This window comes from Callorhinus ursinus, unplaced genomic scaffold (assembly GCF_003265705.2).
Source record: "Callorhinus ursinus isolate GAN/ISIS: 27379988/994484 unplaced genomic scaffold, GSC_fseal_2.0 scaffold23, whole genome shotgun sequence".
Classification (NCBI taxonomy): domain Eukaryota; kingdom Metazoa; phylum Chordata; class Mammalia; order Carnivora; family Otariidae; genus Callorhinus; species Callorhinus ursinus.
In genome coordinates, this window is record NW_027397085.1 from 4,913,319 (window position 1) to 4,941,040 (window position 27,722).

General features: G+C 38.5%; 1 protein-coding gene across 8 annotated transcripts in view; it reads left to right on the plus strand.

Moving 5' to 3' along the window:
• Nucleotides 1-27,722, plus strand: part of FAM169A (family with sequence similarity 169 member A) — a 64,985-nt gene that overhangs the window by 14,592 nt on the left and 22,671 nt on the right. For 6 of the 8 annotated variants that reach the window (XM_073905335.1, XM_073905333.1, XM_073905332.1 and 3 more), the window contains exons 2-6: nucleotides 1,407-1,541; nucleotides 2,777-2,876; nucleotides 3,177-3,262; nucleotides 5,353-5,524; nucleotides 26,826-27,005. In XM_073905335.1, coding sequence (XP_073761436.1) covers nucleotides 1,410-1,541; nucleotides 2,777-2,876; nucleotides 3,177-3,262; nucleotides 5,353-5,524; nucleotides 26,826-27,005 — 670 coding nt within the window. In that variant the 5' untranslated portion in view covers nucleotides 1,407-1,409. Of the gene's footprint in view, nucleotides 1-1,406; nucleotides 1,542-2,776; nucleotides 2,877-3,176; nucleotides 3,263-5,352; nucleotides 5,525-26,825; nucleotides 27,006-27,722 lie in introns of those variants that run through there. The other 2 variants (XM_073905337.1, XM_073905338.1) reach the window with 2 other exon arrangements.

Genomic DNA, 27,722 nt, shown 5'->3' on the forward strand with positions numbered 1-27,722 from the left:
ATAATCAACTGTGCTTTCGTAGGCCAAGTTTTTGACAGCAGGCTTCAAACATTAACTTATGTTTCATCCTTTAGATTATGATTACTGTTAGCAAATGAAATTTTTATTTTTATTATTTAAAAGAATTTGATTTTTAGGGACACTGGGTGGCTCGGTTGGGCGTCCAACTCTTGATTTTGGCTCAGGTCACAATCTCAGGGTAGTGGGATCGGGCTGGCATCGGGCTCTGAGTCTGCTTGTCCCTCTCCCTCTACTCCTCCCCTGATCACTCACTCTCTCTCAAATGGATAAATAAAATCTTAAAAAAAATAAAATTTTTAAGTACTCTCTTTACCCAAGGTGGGGCTCAAACTCACAACTCCAAGATCAAGAGTCACATGCTCCACCTACTGAGCCAGCCAGGTGCCCCAGCAAATGAAAAAAAAATTTTTTTTTTTAAGTAGGCGCCAGGCCCAGTGTGGAGTCCAGTGTGGAGTCTGGCGTGGACCTTGAACTCACAAACCTGAGATCAAGACGAGCTGAGATCAAGAGTTGGTTGCTTAACTGACTGAGATACCCAGCACCCCCAGCAAATGAAATTTTTAAATATATTTCATTCATTGCTTGTTCTGGTAGCTAATTTTCAAGAGTCTTTTGAGTTGGTTTAAGGGAAATGGTGTAATGGTAATCTTACTTGAGCTTCATCTAGTCAGTGGTATGGTATGTTAAATGTCTTAGTGTTTAACTTGGATATAAAGCTGGGATCTTGCTATAAGAGAGTAAAAACAATTAATACATTCTCTTAATTAGTGTCCTAATTATGCTTCTTTCATCCACTACTGTTTCGTGTTTTTAGTTTCACCTAAATTTTTTTTTAAAAGATATATTTATTTTAGAATGAGAGAGCAGGGGCTAGGGGCAGAGGGGGAGAGAGAATCCTAAAGCAGACTCCCCACTGAGCGCAGAGCTCCACGCAGGGCTTGATCCCAGGACCCAGAGATCATGACCTGAGCTGAAATCAAGATTTGGACACTCAACCAACTGAGCCACCCAGGCGCCCCATGAAGTTTTCTTTTTGACGTACATTTTCAGTCAGCAGGCTCAAATTGTTGTCTGTCTCCACACAGTGAAAGTGAAGTTCCCTTAAAGTGTGTTTTTTTTTTTTTAAAGATTTTATTTATTTGACAGAGAGAGACACAGCGAGAAAGGGAACACAAACGGGGAGTGGGGGAGGGAGAAGCAGGCTTCCTGCTGAGCAGGGAGCCCAATGTGGGACTTGATCCCAGGACCCTGGGATCATGACCTGAGATGAAGGCAGACGCTTTAAAGACTGAGCCACCCAGGCGCCCTGGTGTTAGTTTTTTCTATGAGTAAAGGAAGATAACATTTCATATGCTGAAACATTTGTCCCGTATTGTTTGTTGTAGAGGATGGCATTCCCTGTGGATATGCTGGATAATTGCAGTCATGAGGAATTGGAAAATTCTGCTGAAGATTATATGTCAGATCTAAGGTGTGGGGACCCTGAAAACCCTGAATGTTTTTCTCTTCTCAATATTACGGTAAGGTGTGCAAAGGTGATTTTTCTCAACCTTTTCAGTTGAGTTTACACGTGAAATCAGTATCTTATTTTTTATCATTTAAAAATGTTAACTAATTACTTTTGAAATTTGCATCAGAAGAATCTTAAGTAAAACAGTAAAATATTGATTGGTTAGTACAACAGCATGATGAAGTTTTAAAAAGACACTATAGGTTATTGCTGAATATTTATATTTTGCCTTTATTTTTTTTTAAAGATTTTATTCATTTATTTGACAGAGAGAGACACATTGAGAGAGGGAACACAAGCGGGGGGGGCGGAGTGGGAGAGGGAGAAGCAGGCCCCCGTGGAGCAGGGAGCCCACGCGACGTGGGGCCCATCCCAGGACCCCAGGACCATGACCTGAGCCAAAGGCAGACGCTCAACTGAGCCACCCAGGCGCCCCTATATTTTGCCTTTAAAATTACATAAAAGTTGTTTTGCTAAGATGGGTTATTGTATTTGAGCTAACTAAATTAAATTTACTTTGGATTTGGAATTTGTGATTTTAGAAATTTTTTAATAAAAAATCAGCAAAACATGAATTATACATTTTTGTGTCACAAATCTTCCTTTTTCTATCAAACTTCCTAATTAGTAAGTGTGATATATTTTGATGGAAAGATCGTTAGCATTCTACTGTGAACTACATGGTTCTCAGGCCTCTCTAGGCCTCAGAGTTTTCTTTTAGAGAATGATGTTTAAAGGCTTCTTTAAAGTCTGTTCTTCTAAAGCACCAGTATTTTATAATTATCTGAATTGTGATATCAATGGGAATTATGGTCAGATTAATGGAGGTAGAAAAATCTTAAAGTATCATATGTATCGCAGTGGAAAAACAAATGTACCTCTCTGATGTCTTTTACTATAAAATGGAATTTTCCCCCTGAAGTTGTCTAAATAACAGATAAACTATAGTTGTTTTTTAATGGGTTTATGTACCATATCATGCCTTTCTTTTTATTCAGTTGTGTGGCCAAAGCACAGTAGTAATACTTATTGAAATAAACTTTAATTTTTTCCCCAAGATAGTAAAATTCCTGCAAAAGGGAAGTCTGATTTACTTTTTTTTTGAGCCTAGAAATATCTTCTATGAAATTAAGTTCTATAATTAGCATTAATGTAGAGAAAGTTTAATATTTTTGTAGAAGCATGGTGTTTTTGCTCTATATTTTCTTAACAGATTTCACTGATCTTTAATCAATGTCATTTCAGATTCCTATTAGCCTGTCAAATGTAGGCTTTGTACCTCTTTATGGTGGAGATCAGACCGAGAAAATTCTTGCCCTTTTTGCACCTGAGGACTCACTCACAGGTTTCTTTTCTGCTTAATCTTTATAACTTGAGGAATTTTTCTCCAAACAATTAGATATTTATTAAAAAGTAGCTGTGTGAAGGAATTTTAAAAAATTGTTTCAAACTAAATTTCGGGAAAATAAAATTTTCACTTGTAATTAAATGTTTAATGAGTGAAATAAAATAAAAATGGTATAAATGGGGCCACATTGTATTATGAAATGTGGGTATATTTAAGGTTACCTGTATAAACTTCTTCACATAGTAATATTGTATACTGTTAAGTCTTAAATGTTAATAATCATTTATTCTGTTTTAGCTGTGGCACTTTACCTTGCTGATCAATGGTGGGCTATTGATGATATTGTGAAAACATCTGTCCCTTCTAGAGAAGGGCTTAAGCAGGTAACAAGATCCTATAATTTAAAAGTGTTTCTTCTGAGGTCATACCACATTATGTTCCCCATAAACATTGATAATTGTTGAAATTATTGAGCACTTCTCTATTTTAGTATAACTAGGTTGTATTAAACCCTTAAGAGTTTCATTGTTATGATGAAACTGGTAGTCTGATTGCGCTTCCTAAATTTTATGTGGTTCTGAAAGTATCTGAGAATTGGTGAGGAAGAGTGAATACCTATGGGTTACTTGAACTGTAGTGACCTGTATCGACGTCAGCTTTTGATTTTCTTACAGGGTAGAGAGAAAGCTAGTTCTGTCTGCGTGTTTGCCTAGGTTGTCTGTCTCTAAGAGACACTGACCAGGAAACTTGCCTATTGGTAGGGCTATTTCAGGTGGTCTGTTTTCAGGTGTTCTAATCAGTGGACTAGAAGGGAGATCCTCAGTAGCATACTGCCACACTTTGTCCTTTTTTCTGTCCTGGTCATCAAGACACAGTTGGTATGCTGATCAATTTTGCCTGCCACAGTGCTGAATGGGAGAACAAGTCTGTGAAAGGCAGAATGAAGAAACAAAGAGCAGGGTCTAACATGATGAAAAGTAGTACCCATGGGTTCAAAAAATTAACTGCACATGTACACCATGAAGAACAAGCTAAAACAGCACATACAAACATGAGTGGGCTTTAGTTAATTAGAAGTAAAACCAAGGTAAGCAAAAAAGCTAATAAAAAAACTTGAGCTTATATAGCAAAGCCCCACTGTCTCAGCAACATCTTCAATGTTTAGTTTTGTAATATCTGCAAGTCCCGATGGAGAGATGTTAGAAGGATCTGGAGCTGTTTCAAGGGAGAAGACTGGAATGGACAGAGTACCCAAAATTGCATTAGATCAGTCTTTTCCTTCAGTTGTTCCTTTGTTCCTATGGTGTGAAATTTAGGGGAATGTCATGGCTTTCTTCAAACATTTTTAGGCTGTGTGGCTCCAGGGTATCAAAGTCTAGTCTGGCTATGGTCAGCTCAGTATGAAGAAGAATTTTATACTGGTCGGAGCTGTTCAGGGAAGGAATGGGTTGCCCTGAAAGCTAGTGAGCTTTGTCATTTCCTTTGTTGTTTGGTATCTGACATCCCCTAGTGTGTAGTATGGTTAAGGCTTGCTTGCTTGCTTGCTTTCTTTCTTTTTTTTTTTTTTGAGAGTAGTGTGTGTATAGTTAATGCTTTTCTTTCTTCACTCACCTAATTAGAGGGCACTCTTGTGCTTCTTTAGGGAGACTTGAGGGGAAATAGACTTTATGGGATGGAACTCTTGTTTTTAGTGGTGAAAAATGTCTCTGGGGAAAAAACCCCATCATTTGATGTCAGAAAGTTGGTGAGGGGGTTCTGGTGACCATGTGGCCTTGCATCTAGGAAGTGAGGCTCTGCTTCCATTCTGTGATTGCCCCAAGTTTGTTTTTATCGGATTTGCCTGTGCCACTGTCGTCACTCATCTGATCTGGCAGAAGGGTATGTGTGTGGGGCAAGCTGGCTATTCCTTACAGTTAGACAACCAAGACATGACTGTTAAATGAACATTTTACCTGGAAAGATGAGACAGATTCCTTTCCCAAGAGCATAATTATGGCCTTGCTTATTAAATAAGGTAGTTGTTCTTAAAGTCTTAGAGGATAACATGAGGCTTTTTTTCCCCTTTCTTATTTACTATTTAAGCTAAAATGGGGTGAAGAAGAAGCAGTAGAGGTGGTGGGGCAGCAATTAGGGTGGGGGAGACCCTGGATCTGGGTGGCTGGAAGGAAAAAGAAAACACTTGAACACTAAGGAAGAGATGCTGGGGATTGGTACATTAGAAACTCGTTTTACGTGTTTTAGAATTTGCTGAGAGGCAGTATTCCATGCATAATATGTGTTTGTAGAAATGGATTGTTATTGGTACAAATGATGGGTCTCATCTGTGTGATGAAAGGTTTAAGAAGTCATTTTGAGTGTATTCAAAGTGCTTTGAATGCTAGTATGAGGTGTGGAAGCAGGGAGCAAGGTAGATAGCATCTCTGAATGGATGCATATCATAACTGTTGTGCCTGGTGTCTGACTCTCTTTCCAGGTGAGAACTCTTGGGGAGAGAGTGGTTCTGTATGTTCTGAATCGGATTATTTATAGAAAACAGGAAATGGAGAGAAATGAGATACCATTTCTGTGTCATAGCAGTACTGATTACGCTAAGATTCTGTGGAAGAAAGGAGAAGCCATTGGGTTTTATTCAGTTAAGCCTACAGGTGAGTCTTTAAAAGTTATTTAAACTATATATTATGGAAACCTTTTTAGACCCCAACTATAGCAATATCCTTTTAAATGACTCTTTATAGAGTTTAAATTGAGGTTATTTTACTTAGTATTTCTTGGGAGTACTTTGATTCTACCTTTCTATGTAAATGAGGATTGTTAGGAAAGTCTTTTTTTTTTTTTTTTAAAGATTTTATTTATTTATTTGACAGAGAGAGACACAGCAAGAGAAGGAACATAAGCAGGGGGAGTGGGAGAGGGAGAAGCAGGCTTCCCGCGGAACAGGGAGCCTGATGTGGGGCTCGATCCCGGGACCCTGGGATCATGAGCTGAGCCAAAGGCAGACTCTTAACCACTGAGCCACTCAGGCGCCCCTGTTAGGAAAGTCTTGAAGAACAAAACAAAAATAAACGTTTGACAGAGGGTAAGATTTCTCCATGTATGTGCAAAGAGAGTTGTGTGTTGAGCCTCATATTTGGCTGTCTTGACTTCCTACCACGTCCTTCCCTTTATTTAAAGTGGTTGTTTGATTCCTGCTACTATCACTAGTATGGGCTCCTTTTAAAACTGCTGTCTACCTATGGACCAAATGCATAGCCTTTGTCTGCCTCACACAGCTGGTTCAACCTGATTTGTTAAAGGCAGCTTTGCTTATTAGCATGAAAAACAAAATAATATATTTAGAGAATTCAAATAGCTTTGAAATTGTTAATCTTCTTAAGTTTGGATTTTTGATCCTAAGATCCACCTATACCCTGTTCCTAAAAGATGGGTGGAGCTTTACCTCATCCTGCTTTACCTATTTTCCTGCCATTTCCGCTCCCTAGAGGTACCTGGAGCTAGAAAGATCTAACCTGCTTGATCCATGTACACACATACACCCTCACCTTATAACCACCACATAACAAGTTGGCTTTTTCTGTACCTTGACCAAAAGACCTTTCATAGAGAACACTCACATTATTTTCAGCCTTTCTCACATTTTACACCTTCCAAATTTAGCCCTTTTGGTCAGGTCAAGTCTAAAGATCATACCAAATTCACTGTTGGTTTGCAGAACAGTTGTGACTGATACCTTAATCACATAGTTAGTACACACTTAAGAATTAGTGCATGTAGTCAGTGAGAAGGTCACTTTTTCTCAAGAATAAAAAACTGCGATCTATATAGTTTAAACTGGTTTGCTGTTTTATTTTTTTAAAGATTTATTTATTGGGGCGCCTGGATGGCTCAGTGGTTAAGCGGCTACCTTCGGCTCAGGTCATGATCCCAGGGTCCTGGGATCAAGCCCTGCGTCGGGCTCCCTGCTCAGTGGGAAGCCTGCTTCTCCCTCTCCCACTCCCCTTGCTTGTGTTCCCTCTCTTGCTGTCTCTCTCTGTCTCTCTGTCAAATAAATAAATAAATAAACTTAAAAAAATATAAAGATTTGTTTATTTAGTGTAGAGGGAGAGAGAGTGCACGTGGCGGGGGTAGGGGTAGAGGAAGAGGGAGAAAGAATCTCAAGCAGACTGCCCGATGAGTACAGAGCCTGACTTGGGGCTCTATCTCACTATCCTGAGATCATGACTCTGCTGAAATCAAGAGCCGGATGTTCAACCAACTGAGCCACCCAGGTGCCCCAGCTGGTTTGCTGTTTTAATAAATACTTGGGTTCTCTTTTAATATGCTATTTTATTCTTGTATAAATTCAGGAAGATATCATTATCCAGGGGCAGAATAATAATGTTGGTTAAATGGAAGCATTGCATAAAAGGCATCAGGTTTTTTTAATGTTTAAAAGCTTTGACGTTGAGGTATGTTTTAGTTGCTTTATGCTTTATTTTATACAAGGTAATTCCTATGGCAATTGGAGGAATTTTTTTTTTTTTGGCTTCTCATATTGGCTCCAGGGGAGTTCTTACCTCAAACTAGCTAATAGACATGTGGAGCATGTATTAGTCTATACTTATTTAGAGCTTGAAGGCTTGAAGGCACACAGTTAAAGGGCGTAACATTTCTTTCAGTATTTCTGATCATTACTTGATTCCAAGAGTGTGCTTCTCTTTCTTTCATGTGCTTTTGGGGCTCCTTCTCTCCTCTATGACCTGGCCTCTATTTTTGCTTGTTGTGGTAGTTACTAAATTTTATATCCTTGAGCTTTCAAGTTCTACTTGTCTACCACTTTGTAACACCTTCCATACTTCTCTACTAATTGCATTACCTCCTTACTGTTTATTTTAATTCTTTTTTTTTTAACATTTTATTTATTAATTTGAGAGAGAGAGAGAATGAGATAGCATGAGAGGGGGGAGGGTCAGAGGGAGAAGCAGACTCTCTGCTGAGCAGGGAGCCTGATGTGGGACTCGATCCTGGGACTCCAGGATCATGACCTGAGCCGAAGGCAGTCGCTTAACCAACTGAGCCACCCAGGCGCCCTATTTTAGTTGTTTTCCACTTTAAGCTCTGGCTGTCATCTACCAGATAACAGTAGAATTAGGTGTCCTTATATAAGCCTTTGACTTAATAACCATTTAATTCAGTCTGGAAGCATTTTTTTAAAGGAAACCCAAATGTACAATATTTTGAAAAAACCATCCAAAACAAATACTAAAACATTTTGTAATAGAAGTGTTCCTAATGTATGTTATCAGGGAAAAAAAACTGTACTAATAGCACAGATTAAATCTTTATTAAACAAATTTGTAGTTGAATGAGAGCCTTATGGTGTCACTTAACTATTTATGATTTTTAAATTAAATAGCAAATCATTATATTGGGATGTTTATTGGGATGTAAAAATAGTTTTGATATATAAAAGGAGACTGTTTATGAAGTCAAATCCTATTACACTACAATGAAATTTAAGAAACTACATAAATTCTTTTTTAGCCTGAAATAAAGAGATCACTGTGGGGGACATAGAGTTTGTATGTTTTTTGGGTTAGGTTGATGTCAGATTATTAAAAATAGTTCTTTACAGTAGATTGTGTGAAATCTGGCACATAACTCTAAGGGAGCTCACAGAATTGAATAATGTCATTATAACAAAAGGTTTTCTGCTCCCTTCTATGGTTATTAAGTACTTTTATCTATACAAAAATAGGAATAGAATTAATGCTGAACCTTGTCTCCTTCTGGTATTAAGCAGTATTCATTCATGGATTCATAAACCAAAAAAAAAGTGAGCTCCATTTATTTCATAGGAGATGTATTTTCAGTAAAATTTTATTTTTTGCCTAATAGTTTTCCAAATGCATAATACACTTGTGTTTTGATCTATCATGTACTAATATTAATGATAATGATAACTCAAAATTTCTTTTGGATTGATAATTAGAACTTCACAGTCACAAGAAATTTGAAAAATTTATATTTATGTACAGGTATGTTTTTGCAGTGAAGAACAGTTGGATAATAAATATGTAATCCAAGTGTAAAAATACGTGACATCAGGATAACATTCTGTAGAATAAATACAATAGAAATAGAAGTTCAAGGGGCACCTGGGTGGCTCAGTCGTTAAGTGTCTGTCTTCGGGTCAGGTCATGATCCCAGGGTCCTGGGATTGAGCCCTGCATCGAGCTCCCTGCTCGGTGGGAAGACTGCTTCTCCTTCTCCCACTCCCCCTGCTTGTGTTCCTTCTCTCACTGTCTCTCTCTCTTTCTCTCCCCCCGGTCTGTCAAATAAATAAATAAATAAAATCTTAAAAAAAAAAAAGAAATAGTTCAAGAAAAAGGAAAATTATATCGGGTTGCCTGGGTGACTCAGTCGGTTAAGCGGCTGCCTTTGGCTCAGGTCATGGGCTTCCTGCTTGGCGGGGAGCCTGCTTCACCCTCTGCCTGTCGCTCTCCTGCTTGTGCTCTGTCTCTCTCTCTAACAAATAAATAAATAAAATCTTAAAAAAAAAGGAACATTATAAAAATTTTTGAGTGTTAAGGATAAGTTAGTTCAATAGTAAAGGAATAGTTCAGTAGATGATGAGGGTTATCAGATTAATAGTTTTTAGGGTCCATTTGATACATTTAGAAGAGTGATAAAATAATTTTTATCTTTAATATTGTTAATTGAAAAGGGGAAAATAAATTTACATAGAGTATCATGGCAAATACCATGTTAACTAGTAGATCATGGTTAATATCACCAGGAATAAGACCCATCAGTATCATGGACTCCTGATCTATAATGTACTGAGAAGGGCATAAACATCATTTCTGGTATTTTTGCCCCAAACCCATAACCTTCATTTTATAATGAGAGGACTTTAGACAAAGCCAAACTGAAGGTTATCTACAAAATAACTGATCAGTAATCTCTAAAAGTGTTAAAATCATGAAAGACAAAGGTGGAGTAATTATCAAAGACCAGAACTAAAGAGATACTAAACTAAATTGAGTATGGAGTCCTGGATTGGATTCTGAAACAGAAAAAAGGTGTTATTGGCAAAACTGGTGAATTTTGAATAAGGTCTCTAACCAACAGTATTTTGTCAATATTCATTTCCTGGTTTTGATAATAGTACTTTGGTTGTGTAAGATGTTAACATTAGGGAAGCTGGATGAAGGGTATATGGAACTCTGTATATTTTTGCAACTTTTCTATGAGTCTAAAGTTTGTGTAATAGTTTCTCAAAAGTTAATATTGATAATGTGCTAGAAATTCCATGCTTGCAATTATTGAAACTTAAGATGAAAATTTTAGATGTTACCAAAGATGTGTGAATACATGGTATTTCAAAATTTATATAAAGGTTACAACATGAGCAAAAATGTTTCCTTTGAGGAATTTGAATTGGCCAAGAGAAAAAAATTCCATAAATACCAATATAAGTGGTTTGCCTAGGACATGTCAGTCAGATCATCCTTCTGTGAAGTTCATTGTCAGCAATCACCACCATGCACACAGAACATCTAATCAGCTTTTTTTTTTAAGATTTTATTTATTTATTTGAGAGAGAGAGAATGAGAGATAGAGAGCAGGAGAGGGAAGAGGGTCAGAGGGAGAAGCAGACTCCCCGCTGAGCAGGGAGCCCGATGCGGGACTCGATCCCGGGACTCCAGGATCATGACCTGAGCCGAAGGCTGTCGCTTAACCAACTGAGCCACCCAGGCGCCCTCTAATCAGCTTTTTAATGCCTCGTTCGTAACTTTGAACAAATAGCTTAGTTAAGGGAAGCCACTGATATGAAATATGGAGATCAGAACAATTTGGAAGAGTCAATGAAAACAAAACAACTATTGATATATTTGGAAGGTAAGAGTAGTCCTTACACTGATGGAATGAGGGCAGTATATATTAAAAGAATGTCTGTAGAGCTCTTGGAAATTCAAAATTCAATGTATGGAAGATAAAGTTGAGGAAGTGGATCAGAAAGGAGAGCAACAACAAGAAAAAACAAACCCTAAATGATGGAATATAGGTAAGAAAATTACAGGAATGGTCTGAGTAATAGGTGTTTCAGGAGAGAACAGAAACCGGAGGGGAAGAAGTTTCCAATGAAATAATTCAAGAAAATTTCTCAGAATTATAGAACATTCATTTCCACATTAAAAGGACCCATTGAGCATCCATCACAATGAATTAAAATAGACTCATACTGAGATAGATTATTAGGAAATTTCAGAAATCTGGGATGGGGCGCCTGGGCGGCTTGGTGGTTAAGCATCTATCTGCCTTTGGTTCAGGTCATGATCCCAGGGTCCTGGGATTGAGCCCCTCATCAGGCTCCCTGCTCCTCCGTGGGAGGCCTGCTTCTTCCTCTCCCACTCCCCCTGCTTGTGTTCCCTTTCTTGCTGTGTCTCTGTCAAATAAATAAATAAAATCTTAAAAAAAAAAATCTGGGATAGAGAAAAGATTTTCTAAGACTTCGGAGAATGAGAGAAGCATTTATACAAGGGATCAAGAATCAGAATGATTAGGGGCGCCTGCGTGGCTCAGTCGTTAAGCGTCTGCCTTCGGCTCCGGTCATGATCCCAGTGAGTCCCACATTGGGCTCGCTGCTCCGCGGGAAGCCTGCTTCTCCCTCTCTCACTCCCCCTGCTTGTGTTCCCTCTCTCGCTGTCTCTGTCGAATAAATAAATAAAATCTTTTTTAAAAAAAGAAAGAATCAGAACGATTAGATCCCTCCACATCCAAACTGCATACTAGAAGTGAAACAATGCCCTTAAGACACTGAGGAAGTGTGGTTCTGTGGAATTGGGAGTGGGGTGGATAAATGTATGTAAGAGCTAAATTCTCATCTTCCATCCTGGGAAGGCAGTTGCTGATGCCTAAAATGGAAAAGAATCAAGAAAAGTAGTAAGTTACTTAGAGATGTGGAATAAATACCAGAAAGATAAGCTAAATAATTTCAAAGTAGTGGTTTCTGGGGAGCAGAAAGTGTTTCTGTGTGGATCATGGAGGCAGTCACAGGACTGCTTTTTTTCTTTTCATTCCAGTAGGACTGTTGTGCTCTAAGTAATGTACACATAAAACTGATTAAAACCAAAAAGTGAAAAATTTTAAAAAATGTAACTATATCCAGAATCTTATCAGTGTGTACCATGAAACTAGCTGAACTTTTTAAGTCTTCACAGGATCTGTAATGGTAAAAGGGCTGTGCTAACTACAGAACTGCTAATGAGAAATACCTAATGTAGCTGTGAAAAGCAAGAAACCCCTTTGTTAATTCAGTGGAAATTTTGTAACTCTTTGCCTTATGTCAAGAAATAAGATGGAAATTTGTGTAAATCAGGTATCACATTTAATGTAGATGAGCTGAGAAAAAAAATTGAGGACACTGTCATTAGCTGCTGTTTTGGAAATACCCAGTATTATTTGGCTTTAACTATGAACCACCTTGATCCCATTTGAAGAGCCATATTTTGGGAAAGCACAAAGAACCATATGAAGCAAGCACAATCTAATCAACAAGTACTGTAAATCATTTTGTTGAGTCACTACCAAAGGGATTTACGATCACTTCTAAGGGACATATTTTTGATTTTTGTAATCCTCTTTTGAAGTAATTCATAATGGAAGTGTTTTTCCTTCTCATCATTTGCTAGTCAGCTTTCCTTATGATTTTTAGACCTTTTAACTGAGAGCTATATCTATATATCTATGGTCTTCCCTCCTTTTTTTGGGCAAATCACTCACCTCCTGTTCACTGAAATTCAGTTCTCTAGCCATTCTGGTTTTTTTGTTTGTTTGTTTTTTATTAACATATAACGTACTATTTGTTTCAGGGGTACAGATCTGTGATTCATCAGTCTTAAAATTCACAGCACTCACCATAGCACATACCCTCCCCAGTGTCCCATCACCCAGCCACCCCATCCCTCCCACCCCCACCACTCCAGCAACCCTGTTTGTTTCCTGAGATTAAGAGTCTCTTATGGTTTGTCTCCCTCTCTGGTTTGTCTTGTTTCATTTTTCCCTCCCTTCCCCTATGATTTCTGTCTTGTTTCTTAAATTCCTCATATCAGTGAGATCATATGATACTTGTCTTTCTCTGATTGACTTATTTCGCTTAGCATAATACCCTCTAGTTCCATCCACGTTGTTGCAAATGGCAAGATTTCATTTTTTTTTGATTAGCCCTTCTGTTTTAAGATTTTTTTTTAAAGGAATATCAAAACGCTATAGCTAAAGGCAAAACATAGGAGAAGTTTGTGTTGGAAGAGTGAGCTTATATTGTAGGGCCTTGAGCCTGTTTAGGTATAATCCTTTTTTAAAGGAAATGAGCAAAGACATGGGGAAGTCCCAACCACTGTGTGGCTACCTGAAATGTGTCATTGGGAAATGAAGTGGCTACTTTGTTTTCAGGTGAATTTCTAGCCACTTAAAGGGCCATGTGCTTTCCAGTAAGCATTCTCTTTACTGGGGAGGTAGGGCTGATTGCATTGTCAGTGTAGACACAAAAATAGCTGGTCCTGGGTTCCTGTGCCTTTAAACACCAAAAATTTAGTGGATGAAACAGAAAACTTTGGTCATTAAATAACCACTCATAATTCAGTTTGATAAGAACTGTATTTGAGGTATCAACAATAGTAGTCATTGAAAAATGGAAGTTTTTTTTTTTTAGGTTAAAGGGAAATTTTTTTTTTATTATTAACATAATGTATTGTTTGTTTCAGGGGTACAGGTCTGTGATTCATCAGTCTTACACAATTCACAGTGCTCACCATAACACATACCCCCCCTCAGTGTGCATCACCCAGCCACCCTATCCCCCCCCCCCCCCCCCACTCCAGCAACCCTCAGTTTGTTTCCTGAGATTAAGAGTCTCCTATGGTTTGTCTCCCTCTCTGGTTTCATCTTGTTTCATTTTTCCCTCTCTCCCCCTCTGATCCTCTGCCTTGCTTCTCAAATTCCTCATATCAGTGAGATCATATGATAATTGTCTTTCTCTAATTGACTTATTTCGCTTAGCCTAATACCCTCTAGTTCCATCCGCATCGTTGCAAACAGCAAGATTTCATTTTTGATGGCTGCATAATATTCCATTGTGTGTATATACCACATCTTCTTTATTCATTCATCTGTTGATGGACATCTGGGCTCTTTCCGTAGTTTGGCTATTGTGGACATTGCTGGCGCAGTAAGTTTTGCCTAGAGGAAGGTGTCACTGAGGAAGTGCTATTTGTTTATTTATTTATTTAAAAGATTTTATTTATTTGAGAGCATGAGAGGGGAGAGGGTCAGAGGGAGATGCGGGACTCTATCTTGGGACTCCAGGATCATGACCTGAGCTGAAGGCAGTCGCTTAACCAACTGAGCCACCCAGGTGCCCTGAGAAAGTGCTATTTAAAAGTGGCTTCGAGGGACACCTGAGTGGCTCATTTGGCTAAGCATCTGCCTTTGGCTCCAGTCATGATCCCAGGGTCCTGGGATCGAGTTCCGCATCGGGCTCCTTGCCTAGTGGGGAGTCTGCTTCTCCCTCTGCCTCTGCCTGCTGCTCCCCCTGCTTGTGCTTGCTGTCTCTCTCTGACAAATAAATAAAATCTTTAAAAAATAAATAAATAAAATGGCTTTGAAGGGTAAGGAGAATGTCAGTAGGCAGAGAAGGGGGGGAAGGGAAAGAACAATCTTAGAGTAAACATATAAATGGACTACAAATATATGAAAGAAGGCAGAGGTGAAAGTTCAAGGGGTATTTGGGATGCCACCCTGGGTAAGCTGGTGGGACTAATGGGTAGGGAGAGTAGAGTGGGGAGAGGTGAAGACGGAGGGCCCCCTTGTGAAGGGTCTTAAATGCCATAAAGAAACTTGAAATTTTACCAGCAAAGAAGCTATCAGTGAATTTTACGTAGTGGTAACATGACTAAGTATTTTAGTGAGATAGTTTTTATTTATTTATTTATTAGAGAGCACGAGCAGGGGGAGTGGCAGAGGGAGAGGGACAAGCAGGCTCCCCACTGAGCAGGGAGCCCACCACTGGGGTCAGTCCCAGGACCCTGGGATCATGACCTGAGCCGAAGGCAGATGCTTAACCTACTGAGCCACCCAGGAGCCCTGATGAGATAATTTTTTAGGACTTGGTGATTGGGTAGGGAAATTGTATTCTGAAATCAGGGAAGTCAGTTAGGTGGTAGCTATTTTAGTAGTCCAGGTGAAAGAAGGACCAGCACTAGGAATGTGGCAATAGGGATAGAGAAGGAAACAGATTTGAGGGAGATTTTTGGGTGGACAGCGTGTCCTGACTCTAATGTCTATATGTCCAAAGGGAAGGAGAGGAACCAGTGGTGCCTCTTGGGGGTTTTCTTGGCTTGGGTGCCTCGGTGGGAAGGTTTTAAGATTGGGAATACAGAAGGAGGAGTGGATTTGGTAATACTTGAGTTCAGTTTTGACATGTAAAGTTCAATGAGCCTATGAGACGGTGAGTAGAGATACATAGTTAGAAATGTAAGTTCGATCACATGGGGGAGCTGTGGATTTTGACAAAAGTCGGTGTAATTTTATTTATTTATGATTTTATTATTTTATTTTTAAATAGTCTCTACACCCAACATGGGGCTCGAACTCACAACCCCAAGATCAGGAGTTACATGCTGGTACCAATTGAGCCAGCCAGGTGCCTCAGAAGTCAGTGTAATTTTGAAATGTATATGAGATCAGTCAAAACTCATATAAAGTGAGTGTGTGTTCATGAATATTGGTGTGAGGATATAAGTTACTGGAAACAGCTTGAGATAACCAAACAAAACTGTGGAGGGAGTCTGTCAGCAAAAGGTACTATCTGCTTTGATGTGCTCATTGATTTCCTGACAGTTAAAAAGGAAATGTTAATCTACTGGGAGATAAGAGAAAGGGGAAAGTTAGTGAGGCTGCCAACTGTTCACCAAATATTTGTGCTTTATCTTCTATATTCTAGTCATTGGCCAATAGCTGCCCAGTCAGGGATTATATTTTCCACTCACTTTCACAGCTTGGGACTATGTGACTAGTTCTTTCCAAAGTAATGAAAAATGATATGATGTTGGATCAAAGTGGTTAAGATGCATTCTTTTTCTCCATCTGTCTGCTGAATGCAGTGGATTTTGAAGACCTAGTGGATGGAGAAGCCACAAGACAGAAGGAACTTGAGTTCCTGTTATTTTGGTGGGCCTCAGTGAATCATGATTCCAGTATGTATGTGCTTGTGTAGTCTACTTGAATCTGGGTGGCCCTGTGACATGGTTTACCAGTAGAATGCAGCACAAGGGTCACTGTGCTAAACCTTAAGAAGGCCTGGAAGTTTGCATTTTGATACTGTTAAAAGCTAAGTCACCATGTAAGAAATAGGACTTCTTCAAGACTGCCATGTGGTGAGGAAGCCCAAACAGCTGCGTTAAAGAGAACTGAGGCTCCCAGGTGGCAAGCCCAGCTGCGCTTTTAGTCAACAGCCGATACAAACTGTGTTTCGTGGGAGTGAAGCCATTTGGCCTTTAGCTGTTTCAGTTCCCCATATGATACCATATAAAATGTGATAAATAATGAAAATTTTTGTTTTCAGCCGGTACATTTTGGGTTGGTTTGTTGGGCCGCAATAGGTAACCGAAACAGTTCATGGATGATCGTGCATCAGAAAGCCATCCACTCTGCAGTAGCACCTATGTGGGACTGTTACTTAAGTAAAAATGAGTCTCACGTTAAGCTTTCCATATTGGTTTGTTACAACAGCTAACATTGCTGTAACTGATTTATAAAGCATCAGGACTGTGATGAGAATACTTGTGTAGTGGTATATGACAAGGTCTCTCATGTAGATATCACATTATTTGTTTAGGATTCACAGTATACATGTGTTCTGTGGAGACAGTAACCCACTGATGCCTTTGTGAGGCATTAAACCAGTATTTATGAAGGTGAGGGAAGACTTATTTCTGGTGGACAAAGAAGAAATGGTGATTTTCATGAGGGGAGAAAGTTATTCAAGTGTGGTAGAATATCTGTTTTTGAATTTGAATAGGTCCTGAATGGTTTTGTGAAAGTTTATTCATCTTTCAAGTTATTTTGAAAGATACTATATATAGAGAGGGAAGGAAAGAAAAGGGGAAGAAGGTGAGTAGGAGAAAGAGCAAGAGGGAGAAATTGAGAGTTAGTAATAAAAATTGTGTAGACTTCCCTCATGGAGCTTAGATTTTAGAGGAGTTGGCAGTGAATAGACAAGTAGACAATGCTGTGAAGAAAATGAAAGTAGATAAAAGAAGAGAGAGTGTGTGTTTTATATTTATTTATTTATTTTTAAAGATTTTATTTATTTGACAGAGAGAGACACAGCGAGAGAGGGAATACAAGCGGGGGGAGTAGTGGGAGAGGGAGAAGCAGGCTTTCCGCGGAGCAGGGAGCCTGATGTGGGGCTCTATCCCAGGACCCTGGGATCATGACCTGAGCCGAAGGCAGACGCTTAACGACTGAGCCACCCAGGTGCCCCTTTATTTATTTTTTTAAAAGATTTCATTTATTTATTTGATAGAGAGATCACAAGTAGGCAGAGTGGCAGGCCGAGGGAGAGGGAAAAGCAGGCTCCCTGCAGAGCAGAGAGCCCAATGTGGGGCTCGATCCCAGGGCCCCGGCATCATGACCTGAGCTGAAGGCAGATGCCTTCAGTTGAGCCATCCAGGCGCCCCTTAATTTTTTTTTTAAGATTTTATTTATTTGAGAGAGAAAGAAGAGAGAGAGTGAGAGAGAGCACAAGAGGGGTAGGGTCAGAGGGAGAAGCAGATTCCCCACCGAGCAGGGAGTCCCATGTGGGACTCGATCCCGGGACTCTGGGATCATGACCTGAGCCGAAGGCAGTCACTTAACCAACTGAGCCACCCAGGCGCCCGAGAGAGTGTGTGTTTTAAATAGGTCAGGGTAAGCATCTCTGAAGGAATTAAGGGGATGATGGGATATGTGAAGTTTCAGGAGAAGAGGTTTTGAGGCAAAGAACTGAAATGCAGAAGCCCTGAGGCAGAAGCAGGTTCAGGGTGTTTGAGAAATAGTAAGAGGGCCAGTGGCTAAAGGAGAGGGAGTGTGTGATACGGGGATGGGAAGAGTCAGGGCCATATCCTGAATGGTCTTATAGGCCAAGGAAAGAGTTTAAATTTATTCTGTGGGTAATGAGAATCCATTGAAGGGTTTTGAACATGGATGTAACACACTCTTGATTTGCCTTTGAAACAGTAACTGTGGTGTGAAAAACCGGGAGAAGGGGATACTGGAATTGAGTTTACTTAGTTAAGAGGCTGTTGCAGAGAGGCCCTGGTAAGAGGTGATGGTGGCTTGGACAAGCGAGAGAGGGGTAGAATCACCATATTTGAGATAAATTATAAAGTTACTGGTGCAGGATATCTGATGGATTGTACATCGGCTATGAAGAAAATGAGTCAAGGATAACTTTTTGCTGTAGGCAGCTGGGTGGGGGTGATGAGATTTACTGAAAAATTGGTCAACTAAGAGAAGATCAGGTTTGGGGAGTATCTATGAAAAATCTGATTATAAATGGTTTATTGGAATCACATGTATAAATTACTTTTTTGTTTTTAAAATTTTTAAAAATATTTTGAAGATTTAGAGGGAACATTTTGAGAGAGCCAGTGCATATGTGTGGGGAGGGGCAGAGAGAGAGAAAATCTCAAGCAGACTCCCCTTTTAGCACGGAGCCCCATGCAGGGCTCGGTCTCACTACCTTGAGATCATGACCTGAGCTGAAACCAAGTTGGCTGCTTAACTGACTGAGCCACCCAGGTGCCTGTCTTCTTTTTACATTTTTAATAGCTTTATTGAGGTAGTAGTCACATTTCATACAATTCACCCATGTAAATTATACAATTCAATTTTTTTAGTAGATTCACCAAACTGTACAACTGTCATCATAATCAATTTTAGATCCCTTTGATCATCCCCAAAAGGAAACCCTGTACTCACTGGCAGTCACTTTTCAACTCCCTCGGCACCAGTCTTAGGCAACCAGTAGCTTGTCTCTCTAGATTTCTGTCTCTGTAGATTTGTCTATTCTAGACATATAAATGGAGTTATACAGTAATACAATCAGATACAGTAGTTTTTTGTGTCTGGCTTCTTTGGCTTGGAGTACTATTTTCAAATTTATCCATATTACAGCATGTTATCACCACTTCGTTCCTTTTTATGGCCAAATAATATGCCCTGTTGTGTGGATGTACCAGTATTGTCTTTCATCATTTGTTGGACTTTGAATTGTTTCTACTTTTTGGCTGTTATAAATAATATTGCTGTGAACATTTGTGTACAGGTTTTTGTGTGGGTGTGTTTTTATTTTTCTTGGGAATATACCTAAGAGTGGAATTGCAGGGTTTTATGGTAACTCTAAGTTTAGCCTTTTGAGGAGCTGCCAAATGGTTTTCCAAAGTGCACCATTTTACATTACTGTCAGCAATGTACCAGGATTGCATTTTCTCCACATTCTCACCAACTTGTTTTTATTTATCTTTTTGATTTTAGGCAGTGTAGTAGGTATGAAGTGTCATGGCATTGTCATTTTCAGTTGCATTTCCTTAATGGCTAAGGATGTCAAGCATCTTTTCATGTGTGATTTGGCCATTTGTTTGTCTTTGTTGGGAAAATGTCTGTTTATATCCTTTGCCCATTTTTAAATTGTTTTTTTTTCCACTTTTCTCCCCCCAGCTTTATTGTGGTATAACTGACATAAAAAAAATTGCCCGTATTTAAAATTTATAATTTGTTGTGTTTTGATACAGGTTTACAGCTGTGAAACTATTACCACAATCAAGATGATAAACATATCCATTATCCCTAAAGGTTTCTCTTGCTCATTTGTAACCATCCCTCCTCCCACTATGAATCCCCAAGCAAACACTTATCTGCAGTCTATTACTATAGATTAGCTTGCTTTTCTGGAATTTTATAAGCTGTGATCATCACAGTATATACATTTTTGTTTGTTTTAGCCTGCGTTCTTTCACTCACCATAGTTATTTCAAGAGTCACATATCATAAAATTCACTATTATAAAGTGATTAATCTTTACTTTTGGTTTAAGAACACTTTTTTTTTTTAAGAATTTTGTTAATTTGAGAGAGAGATTGAGAGAGAGAGAGAGAGAGCATGAGAGGGGGGAGCGTCAGAGGGAGAAGCAGACTCCCTGCTGAGCAGGGAGCTCGATGCAGGACTCGATCCTGGGACTCCAGGATCATGACCTGAGCCGAAGGCAGTCGCTTAACCAACTGAGCCACCCAGGCGGCCAAGGACACTTAAAAGATCTACTCTAACAGATTTTTAAGTGTAGAATACAATATTGTCAACTATAGTAATGATGTTATACAGCACATCCATAGAATTTACTAATCTTGCATTAATGAAGCTTTAAACCCATTGATTGGCAACTTCTGATTTCCATCTCCCCTGCCCTTGGTGAACACAGTTGTGTTTTCTGCTTCTTTGAGTTTGGCTATTTTAGATACCTTACATAGTTGAAGTCGTACAGTATTTGTACTTTTGTGGCTGGCTTATTTTACTTAGCATAATGTCCTCAGGGTTCATCCATGTTGTCATGTATCGCAAAATTTATTTTTTAAATGACTTGAGTTTTATTCCATTGTATGTGTATACCACATTTTCTTTATTCATCCATCAGTGGATATTTAGGTTGTCATAACATCTTGGCTATTGTGAATAGCGCAGCAATGAACATGGGACTGCTGAAATCTCTTTGAGATCCTGATTTCACTTCTTGAATAAATACCCAGAGGTGGGATTGCTGGATGATATGGTAGTTCTGAGATCAGATGAGATCAGGCGCATTCAGGGTGGTATGGCTGTAGACTGATACGGTAGTTCTATTTTTGATATTTTTGAGGGACTTCCATACTGTTTTCCATAGTGGCTATACCATTTTGTATTCCCATCAACAGTGTACAAGGCTTTTTTTCCATATTTTCCATATTCCCATTTTCCAGTTTTCCATATTCTCACCAACGCTTGTTATCTTTGTTTTTTTTTGTTTGTTTTGTTTTGGTAATAGTCATCTTGATAGGTATGAAGTGATACTTTGTTGTTTTGATTTGCATATCCCTGTTGATTGGTGACATTGAACATTTTTCATATACCTGTCAGCCATTTGTATGTCTTCTTTGGAGAAATATGTATTTAAATTCTTAGCCCATTTTAAAATTGGGTCTTATTTGTCTTTTTATTATGGAGTTATAAGCATTCTTTATATATTTTAGGTACAAGTCTCTTGGATGTATAATTTGGAAATATTTTCTCCTATTTTAAAGGTTGTCTTTTCACTATCTTGATGGTGTCCTTTGAAGCACAGCATTTTTAAATTTTGATGAAATCCAATTTATTTTCTTTGTCACTTTTGGTATTTAAGAAAGCTTGGTCTAATCCAAGGTGATAAAGATTTACTGCTATGTTTTCTTTTTTTTTTTTTAAAGATTTTATTTGAGAGAGAGAGAATGAGAGATAGAGAGCACGAGAGGGAAGAGGGTCAGAGGGAGAAGCAGACTCCCTGCTGAGCAGGGAGCCCGATGTGGGACTCAATCCCGGGACTCCAGGATCATGACCTGAGCCGAAGGCAGTAGCTTAACCAACTGAGCCACCCAGGCACCCTACTGCTATGTTTTCTACCAAGAGTTTTATAGTGTTAGTTTTATAGCGATCTTATATTCAGGTTGATGATCCACTTGCAATTAATCTGTGTATATGGTGTGAGGAAGGGAGTCCAACATATTTTTTTTTTTTGGCCTAGGTTAATATCTTGTTGTCTCAGAACTATTCAATGAAAAGACTATTCTTTTTCCCTAGAATTACCTTGGAAACCCTGTCAAAAATCAGTTGATTATAAATAAGAGGTTTTGTTTTTGGACCCTCAGTTCTATTCCATTGATCTTTGTAACTGTTCTTGGGCCAGTACCATACTGTTTTGATTACTGCAGCTTTGTAAGTTTTAAAATGACAAATGTGAGTCCTTCAACTTTTTTTTTTTTATAATGATTGTTTTGGCTTTTTTGCGGTTGTTTGCATTTCTGTATGAATTTTAGGATCACCTTGTCAATTTCCGCAAAAAGATTTAGTTGAGAATTTTGTGGGTTTTTTGTTTTTGTTTTTAAAGATTTTATTTGTCAGAGAGAGAGAGTGTGAGCATGAACGGAGGAGAGGCAGGGGGAGAAGCGGGCTCCCTGCTTAGCAGGGAGCCCGATGCAGGACTAGATCCCAGGACCCTGGGATCATGACCTGAGCTGAAGGCAGATGCTTAACTGACTGAGCCACCCAGGAGTCCCTTAGGTGAGAATTTTGAATCTTTAGCTCAATTTGGGGAATATATATATATAATATACAATATATATATATAATATATAATATATATATATTTTTAAAGATTTTATTTATTTGAAAGAGAGAGACAGCAAGAGAGGGAACATAAGCAGGGGGAGTGGGAGAGGGAGAAGCAGGCTTCCCGCGGAGCAGGGAGCCCGATGCAGGGTTCGATCCCAGGACTCTGGGATCATGACCTGAGCCGAAGGTAGATGCTTAATGACTGAGACACCCACGTGCCCCTGATTTGGGGAATATATTGACATCTAACAGCGTTAAGTCTTCTGATCCATGAATGTGGATGTCCTTCTATTTATTTAGATGTTCTTCTTTCTTCTAACAGTGTGTGTAGTTTTTAGTGTGGATACAAGTTTTGCACTATTTTGTTTAATTGTAAGAATTTTATTATTTGTTAATGCTGTGATAAATGGAATTGTGTTTTTTTTAAGGTTTTATTTCAGGGAGAGAGAGAGCATGTGAATGGGGGAAGGGGCAGGGGGAAAGAGAGAATCTTAAGCAGACTCTGTGCTGACTGTGGAACCTGATGCAGGGCTTGATCTCATGACCCCGAGACCATGACTTGAGCCAAAATCAAGAGTGAGATGCTCAACTAACTGAGCCACCCAGGCGCCCCTGGAATGGTTTTCTTTAATTTCATTTTATTGTTCATTGCTGGTGTATAGAAATATGATTGAGTTTTGTATATTGATCTTGCATCTTGCAATCTTGCTGAATTGCCTTTTAGCAGTTTTAATAATTTTTTAGTGGGTTCCTTAAGATTTTATATATCCCAAATTATGTTATCTATAAATGTAGTTTTACTTTTTTCTTTTTGGTCTGGCTGCCTTTTATTTCTTTTTCTTGCCTAATTAGAATCTCTAGTACAGTGTTGAATGGAAGCAGTAAGAGTGAGCAGTTATGTTTTGTTCCTGATCTTAGGAGGAACCCCATCCAGTCTTTCACCATTAAGTGTGATGTTAGCTGTGGATTTTCCATAAGTCCCTTTATCATGTTAGGACATTGAGTATTTTTATCATGAAAGGTGTTGGATGTTGTCAAATGTTTTTTCTGTATTTATTGAACTAATCGTGTGATTTTTTTTTTAAGATTTTATTTCTTTATTTGAGAGAGAGAGAATGAGAGATAGAGAGCATGAGAGGGAAGAGGGTCAGAGGGAGAAGCAGACTCCCTGCTGAGCAGGAAGCTCAATGTGGGACTCGATCCCGGGACTCCAGGGTCACGACCTGAGCGAAGGCAGTCGCTTAACCAACTGATCCACCCAGGTGCCCCAATTGTGTGATTTTTGTTACATTTAAATTTATGTGGGCTCTTCCATTCTTGATCTTGGAAAAGTCTCATGCATTATGTAAATTAAAGATTTGCGATTATCAATATTTGGATAAATGGTAGAAGCCTTCGGAGTAGGTGAGATTTCCCAGAGAGAATATATAGAAGAAGAAGGTGGTCAGAGATGGAATTTTGAGGATTATAAGTATTCAATCTACCGTGTGCAATGCTAAATTTAATTTAATTACATTTAGTAAATTTAACGAAAACTTCATCTAAGTTAGGTTGTGGTTTTGCTTTACTAGATAATTGTGCTGTTGTCTACAGCTGTTGATGGGTCTGAAGAATCTCTGGTAACATGGGAAGATTTTCTGCTCTTTATTTGATATCTTTTTATACTGATAGAACACTTACACAAAGTATGGTTGCCCTTTGAACAACATAGGTTTGAACTTCATGGGTCTACTATATGTAGGTATTTTTCAATAAGTACAGTACAGTACTGTAAATGTATTTTCTCTTACGACTTTTTTTAAAGATTTTATTTATTTATTTGAGAGTACGAGCGGGTGGAGGAGCAGAAGAGGAGGAAGAGGGACAAGCAGACTCTGCACTGACTGTGGAGGCTGACACAGGGCTCGATCCCAGGATCTTGAGATTATGGCCTGAGCCAAAACCTAGAGTCATATGCTTAACCAACTGAGCTACCCAGGTCCCCCTCTTATGACCTTTTTTTTTTTTTAAAGATTTTATTTATTTATTTGACAGAAAGAGAGTACAAGTTGGCAGAGCGGCAAGTAGAGGGAGAAGGAGAAGCAGGCTCCCCGCTGAGCAGGGAGCCCGATGCGGGACTCGATCCCAGGACCCTGGGATCATGACCCGAGCTGAAGGCAGCAGCTTAACTGACTGAGTCACCCAGGCGCCCCATGACTTCCTTAATAACATTTTATTTTCTCTAGCCTGCTGTATTGGGAGAACACAGTATATGATACATATAACTTACAAAATATGTGTTAATTGACTGTTATCAGTAAGGCTTTCAGTAAACAGTAAACTATTAGTAGTTAAGTTTAGGGGAGTCAAAAGTTATATGTGGATTTTCAGCTGCTCAGGGGGTCAGCGCCCCTAACTCCCAAGTTGTTCACGGGTCAACTGTGTAAGTTTTTAAGTAAAGAGAGAGAATCGCCATCATTTTTTGCAATGAATATGTACACGGCAAATAAAGAATAGAACTTTAAACTTTGTGATTACTACTAGTTCCATAAGTTTACCATTTCAACAATATAAGATGCTTTAATTTACCTCCTCTCTAGTAGAAGAAATGTTGCTGTGAAAAAAATCAAATTGTGGATAATTTCCTTCATATAATTACTATACTTTTGTAAGGAACCTTAAGTGTGTATAATAGTAAACAGCCATAAATCCTCAGACTCTGTATTGAGAATTAGAACTAGATAGTGCTTTCACTTTTCACTTTTTGCTTTCTCCTTTGAACTACTAGGGCTTATAATGTCTCTTGTGATTTTGTAATCACTACCAGCAGTTATGAAAAACTCTGATTTCAAGACATTAAAAATTAATTATGGTCATAGTAGCTTGTTGGTGAGACTACCTGTTAGACTCTTACGAGTTACTTGTTTATATATTTCAGCTTTATTGAGTAAAATTGACAATTAAAAGTAATACATATTTAAGATGTACAACTTGATAATTTGATACATGTATACATTGTGAAATACTCACCAAAATCAAGCTAATTAAAAGATACCACTGCAGGGGCGCCTGGGTGGCTCAGTTGTTAAGCATCTGCCTTCGGCTCAGGTCATGATCTCAGGGCCCTGGGATCGAGCCCTGCATCGGGCTCCCTGCTCGGCAGGAAGGCTGCTTCTCCCTCTCCCACTCCCTCTGCTTGTGATCCCTCTTTCGCTATGTTTCTCTCTGTCAAATAAATAAATAAAATCTTTAAAAAAAAGATACTGCTGTACATAGTTACCATTTTTTTGTAGTGATAACACTGAATATGTACTTTCTTAGTAAATTTCAAGTATACAGCATTTTTAACTATAGCCATTCTAAAAGACCTTTTAACCCATAGAAGTACCCTAGCTGAATGTCAGCAGTTAAGATTTAAGTAATGAGAATTACTTATTCTAAGCTTAAATTAGTTGATAGTCTTAGAAACTATTACAGAAAGTTACTGAAATTCTCCAATTTTGTCATAAATAATTCAAATTATTTCATTGAACTAAAAAAGATCTTGTTACATTGACCAATTCATCAAATAATATGATTGGTACAAGTCAGTTTGTGAGATGTTTGTTACCTGAAATTTTATGTCTTCCTTGAACTGCATTACTGGAATTATCTGAAATCATATGAATAATCTGACTGAGACAATAGATTTTTTTATTTGAGGCACAAAACGAGTAGAATATTGACTGATAACTGTGAACTATTTCTAAAATTAATGTTGTGACAGTTGGATGCCCCGCCGTGATGCCCACAACTTATATATTGTCTTAAAATGTGTTAAAGGAGCAAACATATCTAATTGGAGGGTCAGAACACAAATCAGGGCTCTTAAAAAGACAGATCACCCTAGCTGTTTAATAGAAGAGGCATATTTAGTTACTATCAGTTATTTCTCTTGTTTAACCGTAAGCATACAGGATATTTAAAAAAACACATTTACAGCAAAAAGATTGCTGACTTAGCCATTTCTAAGACAAATGTTTCCATTTAGTCCTAATCCATAGTCCTTAAAAATCTGGAAAACTGATTTCTTTGCCATCATGGATGGAGTAGATAAAAACAGTAGACTGTACTCACTAGAGAAAAAGGGATAGATGGATGTTCAGGTACTCAAGTTGTAGTGAGGTACTTCATGCATTGTATACTGTGTACAGTCATCACATACTCTTTCAGTTTTAAAATGTAGTAGTTGATGAGTTTTAAAGTTGTGCAAGTCTGTAGACAGCAATGCATATTCTAGTATATACTTCAAAAAATGGTAATAGTGACTTGTATTAGATGATACTGCTGACAAAATACATAGCTCTTCTCATTATCACATGTATACATTGTGATGTGTAATAGCAGCTGGGAAGCATCTTATATTATGAAATTGACAAATTTCTTTAACACTCTTGATGTAGGAAAACTAACCATTTTTAGAAAGACTGTTAACTCATGTTCTTTAAACAACATATACACATATATGGCCTTTTAATGTGAAAAATTGTTGGGTTTCTTTTATGACTGCAGGAAGCATATGTGCCTCATTTCTTACCCAAAGCTACCAACTGCCAGTTCTTGATACAATGTTTGTAAGAAAGAAATACCGAGGCAAAGATTTTGGGCTTCATATGCTGGAGGACTTTGTTGATTCCTTTACGGAAGATGCTCTTGGCTTGCGGTATCCACTCTCCTCTCTCATGTACACAGGTAAATTAAGTTAAAAAAGGTTAAACTATTCTCAGGGTCACTTCGGAGTTGTTTCTGCAGAATATTGTAAATGTGCATATAGCATTATTAACTAAATTTGGATTCTTTGGGTCCCTAAGGGCTTCATTTTGCAAATGTGTCCTTATCTCACGAATATGGCTTTTTGGAGGTGTGGTGGCTTTTTAAAAAAGTTGAAATATAATTCATATACCATAAAATTCACCCTCTCAAAGTGTACAATTCAGTGGTTTCTATTACCTTTGTAGCTGTACCATAACCAGTATCTAATTCCAGAACATGCTCATTACCCCAAAAGAAACCCTGCTCCAGTTAGTAGTCACTCTTCATTCCCCTTCTCTTTCATCCCCTAGCAATCACTGATCTGTTTTCTTCTGTATGGATTTACCTGTTCTCAACATTTCATAGAAATGTAATCATGTGATATGATTATATTATAAGCCCTTTGTGTCTAGCTTCTTTTGTTTTGTATAAATTTTGTTAAAGTTCATCCATGTTGTAGAATGAAGCAGTATTCATTCCTTTTTATGGATGAATAGTCTGTTTTATGGATATGCCACATTTTGTTTATCATCAGTTGATGGACTTTTGGGTTGTTTCCACTTTTTGCTGTTATGAATAATGCTGCTGTGAACATTTGTATAGTTTTTGTGTGGACATTTCTCTGCACCTAGGTGTGGATGGAATTGATGGGTCATA